Consider the following 15,622-nt stretch of genomic DNA (forward strand, 5'->3'; position numbering starts at 1 on the left):
CATCCAAGCAAATAATGTTGACTGGAGGATGACCTCATAAAGTCATCATTGTCCTCAGCACAGCCTTTGGAGAAAAGTGTCATTCAATACCTGCCAAATATCTAATTTCTTGCCCTTGGCTGCTGGGCATTGCATGTGTATGGTATTACTGATTTTTTTTTGTCTCCAGCTAACGGAGAAAGAAATCTAATGAAATCAGATGGATGTGATGAAGCTGAATGCAGTTTAATTGTGCATTATTAAAATAGAGCCCGTATGGCTGAATTACAGGGAAAAAATGTCATGACAAGTTCTGTCAGGTCACTGATACCATGAATTTACTACTTAGTTAAAGACGAAGACATGGCTGAGTTGTGCAAGTCAATTATGGTTTAAGGACAGATATGCCCTTTCCTCAAGATTATTATACACAATATGTTCTTTGTATTTCTGTGGTAATCAGTGAACTAATAATTGATTTGTGTGTCTGAGTTCCATATTTCCTCGCTCAAACAAACTTGGACATTTATTTGGAATTCTCAGAAATCAGGATTAAGCCCTTCACTTCAGCTCACCAAGCAGCCAATTTAATAAGATTTGAACGCTTCAGGATGAGATTACAAAAGCACATTTTCTGCAGCATGAAAAAAAGGGAGAGCTACTTTCAAGCTCTCCCTTTCTTGGGGAAAATGGCATGTGCTTGAATATTGTGTCCATATTTCTGCTTTTTAATTCTCCTTTGTATGACATAGTGTTTACTAAATTTAACAAATATATTGCTGGAGAAACAAGGTCCTTATAAAACTTTATGTATCAATTGGGTCACTTCCAAAGTTTCCCTGCTATATCATAGGCTTACAAAAGTACAGGCTAAATGTAGACCAGTGAGCTTCTTCACTTTCCATCTGGTCTGTTGCATCGGTCACCTTTTATCTTTATCTTTTACTGATTTTATAGTAACTTTTTTTATTATTGTGAACGCCCCCCCCCCCCCGAGCCACTGAGAATAAGAACAACAACAACAACAACCAGGTCCTTGGGAAGGACTTGATAGGTGGATAAAAATTTCAAATTCAGTCTAACCATTTGGCCGACTGTGTGATAAACAATAGCAATAGCACTTAGACTTATACAGTACATTGCTTCATAATACTTTACAGCACTCTCTAAGCAGTTTACAGAGTCAGCATATTGCCCCCAACAATCTGGGTCCCCATTTTACCAACGTCAGAAGAATGGAAGGCTAAGTAAACCTTGAGCCAGTCAGGATCAAACTCCTGACAGTAGCCAGAGTTAGCCTGCAATACTGCATTCTAACTACTGCGCCACTACTTTTAATAATAATAATACAATGGTACAGTAGACTAGAAGAAAATCACAAAGTATCAAAATCTGAAAATCAAAATTAAAACATTATGGCATAAACTGGCTATGATGGTTCCAGTGGGTACATTGAATGCCATACAAAAAATCTTGGACATAATTTAGAAAATCTGCATGTTGACAAAATTTCTATCTGTTAATTACAAAAGGCCAGACTGCTTGGATCTGCACATATTACATACTATACACATTAGGATATCTTAGGTTCTTGGGAAGAACTCAGTGTGAATGAAGGCCAAAACCAGCTAAAGAACTGGCATTGGTGACTTCACATTGCTGTAATCAGATTATAATAATAGTTCTGGTCTGGAGTATTGTAGGAAATGAAAATAGTTGCTTTTGCTCACTTAGTCCTATAGAGTTTGCTATTTTGATTACATCTAGGGATGCTGAATTGTTTTTAAAGAAAAATATCCTATATAAATTTAAGATAAATTTAACCAATTCTTGTCATCATATATTACTTACATTAATAAGATTTTTCATAACATATTAGACTTGCCAATACAATTTTTCCATGGATGGACATATTGAATATGGATGATTAAAAAGTTTGCATTCCTTCATAAGCATATGTCTTTACACACACACACACACACACACACACACACACACACACACACACACACACACACACACACACATCTTTGTAGTCATGCAAATATTCATAGCTTTAAATAAATGGAAATTTATGGATTTTTTTTAAAAAAAAATCAATTTGGGACCAGATCCAAGAGAAACTGGCATAGGTTCTTTGTATGTTTGTCTGTGTTTACACAAAAGAAATGGGTGAACAATACAAAAATATTGTTTGCCATTTCAGTATTTCATAGTGCTACGTAGTTGTTCGAACAGATTTTTCTAGTTTTGTAATAGAAAATGGCAAGTAAAAGTACAGGTAGTCCTTGGTTAATGGTGGCATTTGAAACCAGAATTTCCACCACTTATCAACACAGTAATAAACACAATGTCATAGGATCACACTGCTTAGACCAGGGGTATCAAACTCAATTCACTGAGGGCTGCATCAGGGTTGTGTCTGACCTCAAGGCAGGCAGGGAGGCATGCTTGGGGGGCGTGGCCAGCTCAACAGCCACCCAGGCTCCATTTTTGGCCATGACAGCCTCCTGTAGCCCTCTGCCAGTGAAAATGGAGCTCAGGGAGGCCACCTGTGGCCTTCCCATACTTTGTTTTTGGCTGCAACAGCCTCCTGCAGGCCTCCGCCAGTGAAAATGGAGCCCCCCAGAGTTCCATTTTTGCTGGCAGAGGGCTGCAGGAGGCTGTTGCAGCCAAAAACGAAGCATGGGAAGGCTGTGCCCTGTTTTTGCTGGCAGAGGTCCTTTGCTGTTTGCAGGGTGGCCCTGAGGGCCAGATCTAGGCCCGCATGTCTTGAGTCTGACACTCCTGGCTTAGATCATGTAACGGTGGGATGTTGTGATGTAAATGCAAGTCGGTTGACAAGGGCCCAGATTATGATCAACTGTGAGGATGCTGTGATGGCCACAACTTAGGTCCTGTCATAAATAGTATTTGTTTAGTGGCATTGTACATTTGAAAAGTCACTGAATGGTGTTAAACGAGGACCATCTGGAGTCCTATTAAAAAAAAATTGTCACATTTTTAAAAAACCATTATTCAGGGACATATTTTGCTCAAGCTCTCATAGATGGGGAATGGGGCTATCTTACAAGGTAGCTGGAAGGTTAATTATGTCTCTATCTCTGTGATAGGCCACCTTCCAAAGATTTGATGCATTCAAAAAAGTCAGCAATGAACCCGAGGTATTCATCTCGGCACTTGATGGAACACTATTCAAATTGCTATTGTGAATGGAAAGCAAAATATATATGTTTGGCTTAATTGCCAGGGAAAACAGAAATTCCTAGGTAAGCCATTAAAAGGATTCTCTTGTGATGGGAACTGAATTAGTTACTACAGCAAGAAATCCAACCTCAATTGCATCATGCCTGGAAAACTTAGGGTGTGGGTGAGCTGGAAGGGAGGTGGTTATTTTCACTTAAAGAAAAGCTGTATTTTAAAGCGAACCCCTGCCCCTCCCATGATTTCAAGTGATAATTCTTTTTAACCATTTCTGAAAAGAGTTGAAATAGTTTTATAGTAAGTATAAAGCCAATTTTGCTGAGGGTGCATCCCAGCATTGGGACTAGTGGAATCAGCCTTTAAAAGCCTTTGAAAAATGATGATGATGACAGATAGATAGATAGATAGATAGACAGACAGACAGACAGACAGACAGACAGTCAGTCAGTCAGTCAGTCAGTCAGTCAGTCAGTCAGTTTAGAATGCAGTATTGCAGGCTAATTCACTGCTCACTACCAGGAGTTCAATTCTGACCGACTGGGTTGACTTAGCCTTCTATCCTTCTGAGGTTGGTAAAATGAGGATTACAGAGAATCAAGAATCAACTTTTGGAAGAAAGGACCTAAAGTAAGTATTGTTCGACAGAAAAACAATTTACTTTCATATGGATGAGCCTTAGCCCTTAAGCAAAGACAAGTGAAGTTTTGGGGAGCCAAGAGTTATCCTCTAGGAAAGGGGTCTCAAGCTCAAGGCTGCTTAGATCTGGCCCATGGGGCTGCCCTGGAAACAGCAAAGGACCAGCCCGCAGTGCCTCTGCAACCCTCTGAGCTCCATTTTTGCTTGCAGAGGGTTGCAGGAGGCCATCACAGCTGAAAACAGAGCTCGGGAGCCCATTTTCTCTGGCAGAGCGCTTGGGCCACCACAGGTGCTCCCGAGACAAGTGACGTCAAGTTGGCCATGCCCACCCCGGCCCCCTGAGTTCAAATACAACCCTGATGCGGCGTTCCAATGAAATCCAATTCCCTGCTCTAGGACAAACATGGGCATGGTGTCAGAACAAAAATTAAACCTGATGTACTGTAATTTAATTTACTGTAAACTTAAACCTAATGAAATTATTTTGCAAAAATCTTTAAAGCATGAAATGCTCCCTGTAGTCAGTTACAGCCCCCCCCTTAAATTACTGTCTTTTTGAAAACCCTTGAATTGTGCCAAAATTGTTCTTATCAGATCTTGATCTGCAATTAATTCAAACATAAAAAGTTCACTGAAAAAAATACAAAGTATAGAGCCAATTTTGCTGAGGGTGCATCCCAACAAATGGAAAATACACAATGAACCCATTGTGTAATTGAACTTGTTTTCCCTCTTTCAATTGATCAGTTCTGAATTGGAGAAGGCTTGTGCCTCTTTACTGAAAAGGTAATGGTATTATCCAAAGCTATATTTTTGACTTATTTTTATTGGCATAAAAATGGTCATGTGGCACCTTTTGATATAATTGCACAGCAGAAATGAATTTGTTTATCATCTTGTTTGGAAAGGGAGCAATAAAGTGAAATTCTTCAAAAGGTCTAGTTCAGGGGTCTGCAAACTTGGCTCTTTTAAGACTTGTGGACTTCAACTCCCAGAGTTGAAGTCAACTCTCTGGGAGCTGAAGTCCACAAGTCTTAAAAGAGCCAAGTTTGCAGACCCCTTGTCTAGCCAAAGAGGCTAAAGAGGCCAGCTCCTGTAAGATAATTTTAAAATAGTCACTGTGGCTAAACTGTTTTAGCTATGACCACAGGAATCTTTACAAAAGAAACATAAAATGTAGAACATTAGAGTTGGAAGGGACCTTGGAGGTCTTCTAGTCCAAACCCCTGCTCAAGCAGGAGACCTATACCATTTCAGACAAGTGGCTGTCCAGTTTCTGCTTAAAAGCCTCCAGTGATGGAGCACCCACAACTTCTGAAGCCAAGCTGGAACAATACACATGTAACACATCTTTGTTAGACAGAGGTGGGTTTTAGCAGGTTCTGACCAGTTCTGGAGAACCGATAGCGGAAATTTTGAGTAGTTCAGAGAACCAGTAGTAAAAATTCTGATTGCCCCCCACCCCCCTTCTATTCTCTGCCTCCCAAGTCTAAATTGATTGGGAGGAAATGGGGATTTTGCGGTAACCTTCCCTGTTATGCCCAGCAAGCCACGCCTAACAAGCCATACCCAAAGAACCAGTAGTAAAAAAATTTGAAACCCACCACTGGTGTTAGAACTATCAGAACTTGGATTTTTAGAAATGCATTTGAGAAGTTCATTTGTCAAATGGGTTCCATTTCCCATTTTGTTATTTTATATCAAATAATTGATAGAATTACTTTCAGTCCAATTAATGTTAAATGGAACATCTAAGCTATGGCTTCTTTTAAGTTTATCTGTTGGGTTTATGTCTTGCTTGTAGTATTGTAAGTCCATTAAGTTACCCATTAATACATAAACAAGTATTAGATAAAGAAAGAGTTCTGTGTATGTCCACTTTCCAACTGTGGCTTCACCAGTGAGATGCATTGTATGGCATGCTCTGTGATTCACTGGCATTCTGTCTTGGAAGATGGAGGGTCTATGGAACCATCATAGTTAATAACCATCAATAGCTCCTCCTCTATTAATTTGTATACTTTTCCCCTTTAAAACCATATAAGCTAGTGATCTTATGTCATATCATAGCAGTGTATTCTAAATGGTCTACTGTATTGAGCCATGACAGCTCAGTGGTTAGAATGCAGGACTGCAGGCTACTTCTGCTGACTGCCGGCTGCTTGCAATTTGGCAGTTCAAATCTTACCAGGCTCAAGGTTAACTCAGCCTTCCATCCTTCTGAGATGGGTAAAATGAGGTCTCAGATTGTTCGGGGCAATATGCTGACTCTGTAAACCGCTTAGAAAGGGCTGTAAAGTACTGCAAAGCAGTATATGAGTCTAAGTCCTATTGCTATGCTTTATAGTTTAATTTTGATTTTCTTGCTTTTTTTCCATTGGAAGATCCTGAGTTCCCAAGCTACACCTCTGATTCAACTCTTTACCGATTTATATTTTCTTATTTGCTCTTTTGGAAGAAAGCTGTTGAGAGTAATGTACCATATATTAGTGGATGTAGTATAAAGCAGGAGTCTCCAGCAAAGCTGCTGAGGAACTCTGGGAGTTGAAGTCCACAAGTCTTAAAATTGCCAAGGTTGGAGACCCCTGGTATATAGTATTCCCACCTTCAAATTTTAGCTTGTTTACTGCCTTACAGTTTTAACTATAAGCTGTATTGATTTTTTTTTCAAATAAAAAATGGGATATGGATCTCAGTAATAAGCTAATCTGATGTTATGTATGCAAAGGAGTAAGATGATTAGGAAAATTGTGGCTTTCCTATCTTGGGAGATCATTATCAGAAGCTTAGAAGGATAAGAAAACTGGGAACATTTTTTTCTTCAATGAGACACATTAAGTCTCACAAGTATCATCATTTCCATTCAGCATAGCAGTTTCCAGGGCAACATTTATATACAACAGAATTTAAAAAGGGGGAGGAGGATCAAGCAAATATGTGTGTGTATGTAATACATTAAATAATTTCTTTTCATGATAAGCCAGATAACCTGTCTGACAGTATTACCATATTCTGCCCAATATTATGCAAGTTTAGGATCTCTACAATATGTTCCTTCCAGTTGTCTTTAAATCAGACTTTTTGAATAGATATGCAACCATAGGAGAGAACTGTAGGGATTTTGCCTTATTTGGGTTTTGATTTTGGGGAGACCCTTAATTTTGCATAGTAAACATTAATTTTTTAAATTGCTACTTCCTTAGTGCAGAGACAGACCTCCCTTTGCTGACTGGAAATTGTGCTTAACATCCTTGATCAGGACTGGAGCTGAAATTCTGTAATTTGCTATGTAAAGCACATGGGCACAGTGGCATGGGAAAGGATTACTTTGTCTTCTGGTTTTTGGGGAATGGGAATGCTGGTGGTTTTCTTGTTAAAACTATTTTAGATCCATTTTAGGACATTGATTTTATGATTTTTTCACCATAAGAAGATAGGAGTCTTGACAATTGTGGGTGGAAGGAATTCTTGGAGACATAAAAAGGGGAGTTAAGCTTGCAACTCTGGGGCTTCTGGTTGCTCATCCCCACCTTGGCATTGGGAGACATAGTTGAGTAGGATCAGTGGTAGGATTCAAATTTTTTTTACTACTGGTTCTGTGGGCGTGGTTTGGTCGGCGTAGCATGGCTTGGTGAGCATGGCAGGAGAAGGATACTGTATGTGGCAGGGGAAGGATACTGTAAAATCTCCATTCCCTCCCCACTCCAGGGGAAGGATACTGCAAAATCCCCATTTCCTCCAGATCAGCTGGGACTTGTGAGGCAGAGAATAAATGGGGGCGGGGCTAGTCAGAGGTGGTTTTTACCAGTTCTCTGAACTACTCAAAATTTCTGCTACCGGTTCTCCAGAACTGGTCAGAATCTGCTGAATACCACCTCTGGTCAGGATCCTAGAAATGTGTGCTATTGCCTTCTCTTTCTCTTATCTTTCAGGTGGTGCTTCTTCCTTGTCCACTGACAGTAAAGCAAATGAGGAGATAACTGATAGGTATTCTTGTAAATGAGATTTTTGGGATGTTTTACATAAAAAGAAATAGTGATCAAAACATATACATCCCCTGGAATTTCACACATTCCCTAAGGGAATCTCTTTTTATCCCTCTTTTGCCATTCCATACTTTGATTAAAACAACTCTATTCGACTAGAGTTAAAGTTTTAACTCTAGTTTGTTGTTTTAAAGTTTTAAAGTTTTAACTCGAGTTTATTGTTTCATGGTATCTCTCTTGGGTAGGTTGATTAATCTTATAGGCTACTTTTATGTGTTTATTCAGTTGTTACACTATCCAAAATCTTTGGATTAGGCCGAGTTAAAACAAAATCTTTAAATAACGCATGAACGAATGTATGCATTGGTGTTGGTTTCCAGAGCTGCACACATATACATAAACACAGAGTTAATGCTTTTGAATAAACACTACACAAAAATCAAAACAAGAAAGTAATCTAAAACCCATATATGCAAAGTAAAAAAATATATATGCCAAGAGCATTCAAGTTAACCCAGGATTTTCTTTGTGTATTCTTCTTTTTTTTTGCCTAACGGACTTAGCTCTTTCCCCCCCACCATGCGTAATGGATAACTGAGAGACTGACTTCATAGAGTTCAGAATTGCAAGACTTTGAAAATGCCATGAAGGGTGGGGGGAATTCAGTGGGCTGCTCATTCTTTCCTTAATAAGATTCTGCAGCCCCACCAAGGTGTTCCTTTTTGTTTCAATCATGATGCTAGAGAATAAACAATACTCCTGAAGTTAATAAGCATTGAAAAAGAGCACCTCATTTTCTAGCCCAGTACCTTTGATGCTGCTTGTTCATGTAAGGATCTGCCTCCATTGTGATTTGACTGACAGGGCTCTTGCCTATAAATTTGAGCAATTAAGCAGGCTAGGTGGCAGCTGGCAAGGAGAGGTGCAGAGAGAAAAACCCTGCAAGAAGTTACAGTTTCAGGTCTCTTGACTTTTGCAAACAACCATCTTCAAGCATAAGTGCGACAGTGGGAGAAAACAGTGCTGACCGTCAAGCTAGGTAAGAGATTTTGCTACCTTTTGCCAGACGCAAGTCACATCTTCAGCTTTTTTTTTTTTTTTGAGACAAATAAGAGAAGACAAAGAGCAAGTTATATCCAATTAATATAGTTATTACATACTCATACTTATATATATGCTTATATATTATATAGTTATTTCATGCTTACGCTTATATATACTGTGTATTTCATGCTTACGCTGATATATACACTGTGTGACAAAATAAATAAATAAATAAAAATAAAATAAATAAATAAGTCTTTTAAGGCAGGGATCTCCAACCTTGGCAACTTTAAACCTGGCGGACTTCAACTCCTAGAATTCCCCAGCCAGCTTTGCTGGCTGGGGAATTCTGGGAGTTGAAGTCCGCCAGGTTTAAAGTTGCCAAGGTTGGAGAGCCCTGTTTTAAGGACCCAAAATGTTAATAATAATAGACTATGTTTTATTTAAAAATTATGTTTGTGAACCAATGACTCAATTTCTAGATATAAGATATGTACATATTCACTGAGGCAAAGTGTGCGACATAGTAATTGAGGTAATGGGTTAAGAATAGGGAGGTCCAAGTGCTATCTCTCCCTCAGGCACAGAAGCCAGCTGGTGGTGATCTTGAGCCAGTCAAACACAACTGAGAGTCAGGCTCTGTGACAAACTGACTTTTAAACAATACTCCCCATTGCTTCACTGTTCAGAAATAGGGAAATGCTGTGCAAAAACAAATGGAACCTGCAACCAAATAGGAGGAAAAGCTAAAGAATACCACCATCACCAAAGAAGCTTACAGATGTTAAGGATCTGATATATAATTCTCAAAGAAAGGATAAAAGCAACTCAACATTGGTTTTGAATTGAGTTTCACACTGAAACTCTTTGAAATGAGTAAAAACTGAAGGAACATAAAAATAAGGATTAACTGACTATTTTATAGTTCCAATTTTTAAGATGAAAGCATTTCAAGAAAACAGAAATCCTTTAGATCAGTGGTAGTCAACCTGGTCCCTACCGTCCACTAGTGGGCCTTCCAACTTTCATGGTGGGCGGTAGGGGTTTTGTCTAATACTGAAACACTTTCCTTTTTTAAAAATTTAATTGATTTTTTAAAAAAAATTCATAGCATTATTTAAAAACATTTTCATTAGGTTTTCATAAAATTCTCCGTGACAATTTAAATTTCTGAAAATATACTATTTGTATCGCCCGTGCATAAGTTCAGTTCACGTTATGTAAGTGAAACTAAATGGTGTTATAGTGCGACTGCAAACAAAAGAGCCTCGTCCCAGAATAGCTCGCGCATCTCCCCCCAAACCAGTGGGTGCTTAGAAAATTTTACTACTAACAGAGATACAAAAGTGGGCAGTAGGTATAAAAAGGTATAAAAGGTATAAAAAGGTTGACTACCCCTGCTTTAGATGGTCCAAATATTATTTTCTGAAATCCTGTTTTACGCCATCTCATTCAGGTTTCATTCTAGTCTTGTGATAATTTTCTATTATATTTTCCCTGGCTGCTTATTCCTTCTATTTTTCTAAATTGATGGTTTCATCTCAGATGATAAACAAATAGATGTCAGATTGCTATAATCACATGTAAATCAATAAGACTGATTGATTGATTGATTGATTGTGTGTCATCAAGTCGTTTTTGACTCCATAGATAGAAAATACATAGATCTCCATGACCATCTATCCCTAACCTATTCTTCCAGGATTCCCAAGGGTGCAGACATGTTGCTGTAACTTTATTTATTATTAATTTAATTAATAATAATTAAATTTAATTAATAATAAATTTATTAATTTAATAGTTAATTAATTTAACTAACATCCATCTTAATAATAGCAATAGGACTTAGATTTATATACTGCTTCATAATACTTTACAGCACTCTCTTACAGAGTCAGCATATTGCTTCCAGCAATCTGGGTCCTCATTTTATGGTACTGACCTTGGAAAGATGGAAAACTGAGTCTATCTTGAGCCAGTCAGAATCAAACTCCTGACAGTGGGCAGAGTCAGCCTGCAATACTGCATTCTGACCACTGCGCCACCATGGCTCTAGCTGTGCTACTACTTGCAGTACTTGTAATAAACAAAACAAATCAATTATATTGACTAATCGGTGAAATTGGCCCATCTAGCTGATTCATTATTTGTTTATTTTGAGTACTCTATACTCTTTAACTAATCCCTAAGGACACTGGAGATGGTTCTGTGTTTGACATCACTAACCATAAATGAGGGCAATAAAAGATGATTAATTAAGTGATATAGATTTAAATAATACCTGACTCCAAATGAGTCTAGGAGTTTTATGTCTAAAAAAAGCCAGGACAATAAAAAGAAAAACATAGGTGTACAGAAAAAAAAGTATCTAAGAAATAAAAATCTTATACTGTAGAAGTTCATCAAACTCTTCCCTCCATCCCTCCCTCAGCTGTCTGCAAACAGAGCTGCAAAATCCATGAAATTGTAGGCACCTCTGGTCATCTCACCAACAAATGCCCTACAATGCCAGCAACAGGATGCCATTTTTATCCAAAGACTATGATGTAATCTCTGTGAAAAAATCCTAGTTCAATTCTTCACCTGACCTTTTTCTTTTGCTGCTTCTCTTAGAGCATGAAATGCCAAAGGATGATCCAAGCCATCTTATCTCTCTTGATTTTGGCCAGTTGCATCGCTACACTCAAGCCTTCCAACACAAACTTGCAGACATTCATTGGCTGTGCTGTGCGAGAGTTCACTTTCCTAGCCAAGAAGCCTGGGTGCAAGGGGCTGCGCATCACCACAGATGCTTGCTGGGGCCGGTGTGAGACATGGGAGGTGAGACCAGTGGCCCATGGCTCATTGTATGGATTTTGCTTTCTTGTCCAGGTTACGTATGTTTTAAAGGGGCAGGGGTACATTTTAGTGGCAAAGGAGATGATTTCGGTGAAGGAGATCCCAGGTCCACCACATCTATGGTAAAAGGAATAAGAAGATGCCTGTTTGAAATGCACAGTAACATTCTATGCTGCCAATACTGATGTGTATCCAGTGTATCCAGCATTTCAGGTAGAGGTATTTTACCTGTTCCCTGATCTATTCTGATAGTTAAATAAATGCATAGTTTCCTGATCCAATATTAAGAAATCTCCAAAGAATTGGGGATTCCTGACCTAGATGATGACTACATTATGCAAATTAAGGAATACTTCCTAATTTTCCATTTTGCATAATTTGTTCTATCTGCTAATTATATGAGAAAGCCAGAATATTGAAAACCTGCTTCCAATTTTCCCTTTCTGGTTTCTAAAAACTTCAGTTTCTCACTTAGATTTCAGTAGACATTAACAGTAAACATTGGAAACATATTTGCTTTTAAAACGAAAGCCAACATTCTTGGGAACCTAAGCTATGTGTTCAACATTACATTACATTAGAGTAGGTATACTGACACATCTGGGAAAACCTGAATCTGAGAGTTCCGGGTTTTCCCTCAGTAAATCAAAATCCCCCAAACCAACCCCTCGCTCATCAGTCCATCACATGATCCAATCACCATCCGTCCCATCTTGAGACATCACTCCAACCACTCCTTCTCCAGATGCAGGATTGTCCTGACCTTAACTGAAAGGAAGAATGCTATTTTGTCTAACTACATTCCCTTTACTAAATCCCACTTCCTACTTTCCCACACACAAGAAAGTGGCAGCATGGAAGCGCTTCTGGTCTAATATGGCTTCCAAAGCTGACACCAACTCACATGCTGCAGTAATCTGTTTCCATAACTCCTGAATAGGCCTTCTCCTCCAGTTATGAAGTATTGGCAATCCTACAGTATATATCTGCCCAGTACTAAGTCCATTTACTAAGGCGAATGCATATAAGATTGCAACTATCATGAATTAAAAGGGAAAAGCCAAATCAACACCAAATATTTCTGCTGAGTTTTCAAGGATTGAGAAATGTGGTCATGGAAGGTTCAGCTAGCATGTCTCATTGATATTCTATGATTCAACTGGTATTGCAAAGTCATGGGTGAAAGGAAATGGGCCTGATCCACTATATAAATGAGTCTTATAGTACTGCTGCAGGGGCCCTTTGTGGCTTTTTTGGTGCACAATTCAATGACCTTACAAATATGCAGAGCACTGAAGTGAGGTTCTGTCCTTAATGACAACAAATTCCTTAAAAAATTCATACGACAGGCTCCATGATACCCTACCGTCCCTCATTTTTTAAGCTTTAGTGTTGTATGTCAAAGCATTTCTGCAGAGTTTATGTAATGCTTTAATTACATAATTCAGAAAGCTTCTTATGACTTAAACACTTAACGGGAAACTGTCCTTTATTGTTCCATTGAAAGAAAATTCCCTGGAGATTAAACTAGAGCCCCTGATTTACAAATGATATATTTCATTCTATACCCTAATAATATGTCTATTTCTAATTTTAAATTGCCTCAGAACTGTGACAATATTGTTAGGGAGCTATGGGAAGTGAAGGATCTAAATTAAAATATTGATAACTTTAGAAAAGAGTATTAGTAGCTCAGAATTAAACTGGGAGTCCTTGGTACTCTCTGAGTGATTGTTTTTTTGCAGATATTAACAATCTAGTCAACATCACCAGTGTTAGTAGGGAGTGGGGTTTGCTCTCATTTTATATACTAGTGGTTTGCTGTGTCAGTGTTGGTGGGAGGTGGTTCTTAGAGGATCCTTGATTAGGCTGTTGTTTGCTGTTAACTTGTATGTCTGAAATAGTGGTTTGGGGGTACTGTTTACTAGATTGTTAGGTTATTCTGGATTATGTTAAAACATAATATTTCGCTTTTCAGCCTTTAAAACCCGGCTCAAGTAATCATTCAACAGATATAGATTAATACTAGACCAACAATCAAGAAGCAAACAAAAACAAATTGCTTCCAGCAAAGGCTATTTAAATATAGTTAGCCAGATGTGTTACGAACTCAAAGCCTGGTATTTGAAAGCATAACATTTCAGCCAATAGATTAATTCATTTAAAACTTTAAAAAGCTATTTAAAGCAGCCCAGCATCTTATCTTGTAATGACACTGAGTACCATGGATGAACACCTGCTTTTCAAGGAGAAGCTCCTAAATCCAGTCCTTGTCATCTCCAGTTAAATAATTGAGTAGCAAGTAACAAGAGAGATTCCTGCTTGATACATTGGATACATTTAGATTAGATAATCTAGAAGAATGCTAATTTTTGTTTTTTCCTCCTTTATAAATAGAAACCCATCCTGGATCCCCCTTATATTGAAGCCCACCACCGAGTCTGTACATACAATGAGACTAAACTGATGACAGTGAACCTGCCAAACTGTGCTGCCAATGTTGATCCTCTCTTCACATACCCCAAAGCCATCCGCTGTGACTGCAGTGTGTGCCTTACCACAACCACAGAATGTGAGACTATCTGAATACTTCAACTGATCAAGAACACTTTCTAGGTCAAATTCTCTCCAGGTGAAGACTACAACAAGACAACGAAAATAGATCATAGTGATGCCCATTAGGAAGGTGTAGCTGCCTAGTTCTGAAGCTTTTCTTCTATTTGCCAGCTTTGAATAGATCTGAGTAACTTGCAATTTTCATTCCATTCCATTTCTTTTCAGCATAGTTGTACAGTTAATGCCTTTTCAATTGTTGTCAATTATACACAGATTAGAATTTCTTTGGGATCATTTCATCAGAAATCTGCATAAACCCCAAATTGTATTTTCTATTTGCTTCCTGATATTATCCACAGGATGTTCTGAAAGCAGTATAAATATGACCCAAGTTTGCATTTGCACTTTAACATTTTCAGAGGACCAGTTAGAACCCTTTAAATATATACCAAAGGGGTATTCACACACTATATTTGATGCACGGGTGGTACAAGTTTAGCCTATCAACAGCTAGATTTGTCCAACGTTCTTAATTTGACAACTGAACTAATTCATTTTGGGAATTTGTGCAATACACTGAATTATAAACTAAGCAAAAAGCAGCTTTTGTAAATCAGTAGCCACAAAACTCTAACCATAATTTAAACTAACTAGGTTTAGCATGTTGGACAAATGCAAGACATTTGAACATTGGTTGACTTGAAATACAATACATGTATGAACATGTAAAAGAGACATAAAATAATCATGATTGCTCTATCACCCCTCCCCCATTCTTATATATTTACAGAACTGAAACTTAATAAATTCAAGAATTCTAATCTTTGCTTATCTTCCTATTCAAGTAAAGGGAGGTTGTAGACATAAAAGACAGGTTGGCACATGCAAGAATGGGGGAGGGGGATGATATAGCATATATATATATATATATATATATATATATATATATATATATATATATATATATATATATATATATATATAGGTCTTTAGTTATTTGGGTTTTCTCCGTAAAATTGGAAGTGTCTTGGCAGCGTTTGACGAAGTCTCATTCGTCATCTTCAGGCTTCAGCTTCGTGCTTCGTGCAGGAGCACCCAGCAGAAGCTGAAGCCTGAAGATGACGAATGAGACTTCGCCAAAACGCCGCCAAGACACTTCCAATTCTGTGGAGAAAACCCAATAACCAAAGACCTATATACAAACACCCGTGAAAACCTCAGAAAACAAATATATATATATATATATATATATATATATATATATATATATATATATATATATATATATATATATATATATATATATATATATAGAGAGAGAGAGAGAGAGAGAGAGAGAGAGAGAGAGAGAGAGAGAGAGAGCGCATAGCATAGCATAG

General features: G+C 38.0%; 1 protein-coding gene across 1 annotated transcript; it reads left to right on the plus strand.

Moving 5' to 3' along the window:
* Positions 1-11,465: 11,465 nt before the first annotated feature.
* GPHB5 (glycoprotein hormone subunit beta 5) lies at positions 11,466-14,344 on the plus strand. The gene is made up of 2 exons (XM_058170234.1): positions 11,466-11,669; positions 14,085-14,344. The coding sequence occupies exons 1-2, from the start codon at positions 11,466-11,468 to the stop codon at positions 14,271-14,273; spliced, it is 393 nt and encodes a 130-aa protein (XP_058026217.1). The 3' UTR covers positions 14,274-14,344.
* The last annotated feature ends 1,278 nt before the right edge of the window (positions 14,345-15,622 follow it).

This window comes from Ahaetulla prasina, chromosome 1, assembly GCF_028640845.1.
Source record: "Ahaetulla prasina isolate Xishuangbanna chromosome 1, ASM2864084v1, whole genome shotgun sequence".
Taxonomy (NCBI): Eukaryota; Metazoa; Chordata; class Lepidosauria; order Squamata; family Colubridae; genus Ahaetulla; species Ahaetulla prasina.

Excerpts from the sequence above, each read along its gene's own strand:
- GPHB5 (XM_058170234.1), top strand. The coding sequence starts at position 11,466 with ATGAAATGCCAAAGGATGATCCAAGCCATCTTATCTCTCTTGATTTTG. Across the intron at positions 11,670-14,084 it reads GCCGGTGTGAGACATGGGAG|AAACCCATCCTGGATCCCCC; the intron begins GTGAGACCAGTG and ends CTTTATAAATAG.